Raw genomic sequence first — 4,680 nt, 5'->3', positions numbered from 1 at the left:
GAAATGGAAGGAACAGAGAGAACAGAAGAGGAAGCAGAAATACAAGAAGAAGAAATACAAAAATTAATAGACACAGATACAGGAAAGATAGGAAAAGAAATAAACATGGACAAACACATGTTGATCAAGGAAATTATAAGAAAAAACTGGGAGAAGAACAGAAATGTATTAGAAATATACACGGATGGATCTAAAAATCCGAAAGAGGTATCAAACGGAATAGGAATAATTATAAAGGACGGACATATATGGCAAGAAGAAGGAACAAATATAAACAGGAGAACTACAATATTTACCAGTAGCAGTAGCTATATACAGAGCAATAGAAATAATAGAAGAAAGATATAAAGATAGGAAAGTAACTATATTCACGGACTCAGAAAGTGTGTTGAGAGCACTAAAGAACATAAATAAGGGAAGAAGAGGGATAGAGAAAACAAAAGAGTCATGGATAGAGAAAATTAAAAAAAAACTGAGGAATGCAGCGGGAAAGATAAAGATGGCATAGATACCAGCCCACCAGGGAATAGAGGGGAACGAAAAAGCAGATATAAAAGCTAAGCAACAAACTTGGAAGCTAGTAAATGAAGAAAGCAAAAATGACAATAGAAGATCTAATGGCATATATAAATGAAACAGCGTGGAAAAAATTCAGTGACAGGATGCTAAAAGAAGGAGAATATCAGGGAATTAAATACTTCGAAGAATGTGAAACCAACTTAGGCAAAAAAGTCCCATGGTTTAATAAACTAAGATATGTAAGCAGAAATGCAATTAGCAATCTAAACAGAATAAGAGCCAACCATTATAATCTAGCAGAATCTTTACATAAAAAAGGTATAATAGAATTCATAGAATGTGAATGTGGAGGGAAAAAGAAGATATAAATTGTAGGGAGTATACGGTAACTCCCTAGTTACACCCACACATGGCGCAGCGGCGCGGTGCCATTGCCTGTGGCGTTCCTTAATTGCGAGAGCAGTTTGCACATGGAACACGCACACGTTCTCAGAGAGGGTAGAAGAATAAGGAATAAGAAAACGTAATAAACTTTTTCCTAGGCTGAACACTTTTTATTGCGACTACTTGTGTCGAGCTTAATAGCGGGAAGGTCACGCCGCTTCGTGAGTGACTTAGTGACTTAGATTTTAACTAACTCTACTTATTACTAGATAAACCTACTTACTACTAACTACGCTAGGTGGCGCGTCGATCGCGTTTCACGTCGCCACATCACTCCCCTCTGAGTGAGTTACATATTTTAACTCGCGAATTACAAAAAAAAAAAAAAATATAACATTTTCTTATTCTGTTAACGTAATTTTGCGTCCGGTATATGTTCTTAGTGTTTTTGCCGACGCGTCTATTTCTGTATTCTCTTGAAACGCTGGTTTTAATCTCTCTATGGAAATATTTACTATCTTTCCATTTTGATTAATCCGAAATATATGTTCGGTAATCCGTTCAACAATATCAAACGGACACTCATACGGCGCTTCAAGAGGTTTTTGTACTGCATTTATTCTAACAAATACATGTGAACATGTGTACAAAGTTTTGTATATGAACATTTTGCTATTTGATATGTGATGAGCTGTTGGATAAGGTTTTATCTGTCTAATATGTTGCCTATGCTTTTCCAAAAATATCCTTGGATTTATACATGTTTCTTCACTAATAAAAAATTCTCCCGGTAACCTGAGGGTAACACCATATACCATTTCTGCAGCGGATGCCTTTATGTCTTCTTTAATACTGATTCGCAGCCCTAATAGCACAGTTGGTAAAATTTAAATTCTAGAAAATCACACACTTTGAATTCTAGAAAAAGCGTCTGCTACATTTTCTACTCCCTCAATGTGTACTAAGTTTGTGGAGAATTGACCTATAAAATCTAATTGCCTAGCCTGTCTTGGACTAGCTTTATCAGCTCTTTGGTTAAAAACGTAAGTCAATGGCTTATAATCCGTTTTTATGATTAATTTTCTGCCTTCCACAAAATGTCTGAAAAATTTTAAACTTTTATAAATGGCCAAAACTTCCCTATCATAGGTACTGTATCTCGTCTGTGCCCCTTCTAATTTCCTTGAGAAAAAAACCGAGTGGTTCCCAAGTGTTATTATTATTTTGCTCTAAAACAGCACCAATTGCAATATCAGATGCATCCGTGCTCAGCCTTAACGTTGCATTTTCTTTAGGATAGCTCAATAAAGAAGCCTCTGCTATCCTGTGCTTTGTCTCTGTGAAAGCTGCTTCAGCTTCATCGTCCCAATCAACTGGCCTTTTATCTTTCCTTTTAGCGTCTTTTAAATATTTATTTAAGGGGGCTAACCAATTGGCAGCTCCTGGAAGGAAACGACGATAAAATCCTATAATCCCTAAAAAACGCCTTAACTCCATTACAGTCTTTGGTTTTTAAAATCTGTTATCGCCTGGACACGCTCATCCATTGGAGCGATTCCTTTTTTACTAACTTCGTATCGTAAATATTGCACACTATTTGCTGCGAATACACACTTTGCTACATTAATTTGCAACCCATTACTTCTCAGTCTTTCAAACAGCATACGCAAATGTTTTTCGTGAGTTGTCATATCTGTAGACGCAACTATCACATCATCAATATAGCAATAAGCAAAGTCTAAACCTCATAATACTGAATCCATCAGTCTTTGAAATGTTTTTGCGGCATTACATAATCCAAATGGCATTACTGTGAACTCATATAAACCAAAAGGTGTAATAACCGCAGTTTTTTTAATATCTTCTGGTGCCACTGGGATTTGATGGTATGCTCTTGTCAAATCTATTGTGGAGAATACTTTGCACCCATAAAATTGATGTGCCACATCATGTGTATGTGGTAATGGATATTTATCTCGTACAGTAATACCATTTAGTCGTCTATAATTCCCACAGGGGCGCCAATCGCCTGTTCTTTTTGGGACCATGTGTAGCAGACTGGTCCATGGACTATCAGAAGGACGACAAATATTATCTTTCATCATTTGTTCGAATTCAGCTTTTGCTACCTTCAACTTTTTCGGTAACAGACGTCTGACTTTTTCAGCTATTGGAGGGTCTGTAGTTTCTATATAATGGTACACGTTATGTTTTAGGTTTCTTTTTGTACTTGGTTTTGTTATATCTATGTATTCCTTTAAAAGGGTTTTAAATTTACTATTTTGATCTATTGTCGAGATAGAAGGGATATTAACTTTTGAAATTGAACCATTTCTGTATAATTCAGTATTACCATCTAACAGTCTCCTATTTCGTAAATCAACCAAAAGATTGAAGAAATGCAAAAAATCTGCACCGATAATAGGTTTGGACATTTCTGCGATTATAAAACGCCAGGGAAAAGCACGACGCAATACTAAATTAAGTATAATTAACTTCTCCCCGTACGTATTTATAACTTGTCCGTTTGCCGCGAAAAGTTTGAATGTGTCCATTTTCAGGCCTTTACCCCCCATTGGCTTAGGTATTATAGAAACGTCCGCGCTGGTATCAATTAAAAAATCTATCAATAATTCCTTATCTTTAACGGTGAGACGATACCTCTTTGGTCGGTCCTCAATCGCCTCTACTTGAGACGCCTGCCTCAGTTTCCCTGCTTCCGTTTGTCGGGACCTGACCAAGCGCAAGGCTGTCTACACTTCCAAGATTCAGTTCCGAATTTATTATGAAAATAACAAAATCCATTACTATTTTTCGTCGGGGGATTTGATTTTGATCTTCTCCTGTTGAAGTAACGCCGTCTACTGCAACTCCGGCCTCGTTTCTGTAACTGCACCTCTATCCGAGTCAATCTTCTCGAGGAGGCTGCTACTTCGCCATCCTGAAAACCTGAAGGGGCCTTAGCATCCTTCTCGAGATGGGCTATGTTTGAAACAGCGGCCATTTGCGCCATTCCTCTGCGTTCGAGCACCTTATCTGCCGCTTTTGCGAGCTTATCCAACTTGCCGTCGTCAAAAATTGCCAGGATCTCCTGGATTCTTACGGGCAGCCTTTGTCTCCACAAAGTGCGAAGTGCACTTTCGCTAACATTTTTTCCTGTTAGCTGTGTCATTTCTCTCAATAGTTCTGATGTTTTTTTGTTACCCATCTCCACTACTGAAAGAAGCTGCCTCAGGTTTTCCTCTTCTGTTTTTTCTAATTTGTCGATTAGGGCTTGTTTAATATCCTTATATGTGGACACTTCTGGTGGAGCTTCTATAACGTCCAATATCAGCTTCATTGTGCTTTGATCCAGATTTCGGATCACTGTGGAACATTTAACAGCGTTGGCTTTTACACCGTACGCCGCAAATTCCCTCTCTAACATAGTGAACCACATGCGTGGTTCCTCATGCCAAAACGTTGGGAGTTTCACATTCTGAAACTAGCTGGCGTCTACTTCGGACTTCAGTCCTTTAGCTTGTACCTCTTCTTTTCCGGGCTCGTCCATTTTTTTTAGCTTCCTCTTCAAAAACAGATCCTGGGTTTTGGCACCAATTATGTGGCGTTCCTTAATTGGGAGAGCAGTTTGCACATGGAACACGCACACGTTCTCAGAGAGGGTAGAAGAAGAAGAAGAAGAAAACGTAATAAACTTTTTCCTAGGCTGAACACTTTTTATTGCGACTACTTGTGTTGAGCGTAATAGCGGGAAGGTCACGCCGCTTCGCGAGGCGC

The 4,680-nt window shown here is 38.4% G+C and overlaps 1 protein-coding gene across 1 annotated transcript; it reads right to left on the bottom strand.

Moving 5' to 3' along the window:
* Nucleotides 1–3,607: 3,607 nt before the first annotated feature.
* LOC143178242 (uncharacterized) lies at nucleotides 3,608–4,330 on the bottom strand. The gene has a single exon (XM_076376770.1). It carries the CDS (start codon nucleotides 4,328–4,330, stop codon nucleotides 3,608–3,610), a length of 723 nt encoding a protein of 240 aa, XP_076232885.1.
* Between the last annotated feature and the right edge of the window lie 350 nt (nucleotides 4,331–4,680).

Source organism: Calliopsis andreniformis, chromosome 4, assembly GCF_051401765.1.
Source record: "Calliopsis andreniformis isolate RMS-2024a chromosome 4, iyCalAndr_principal, whole genome shotgun sequence".
Taxonomy (NCBI): Eukaryota; Metazoa; Arthropoda; class Insecta; order Hymenoptera; family Andrenidae; genus Calliopsis; species Calliopsis andreniformis.
The sequence above is the reverse complement of the archived record's forward strand: the minus strand, read 5'-3'. Positions and strand labels throughout refer to the sequence as shown.

Coding starts and splice junctions, on each gene's coding strand:
- LOC143178242 (XM_076376770.1), bottom strand. CDS start 4,330: ATGTTAGAGAGGGAATTTGCGGCGTACGGTGTAAAAGCCAACGCTGTT.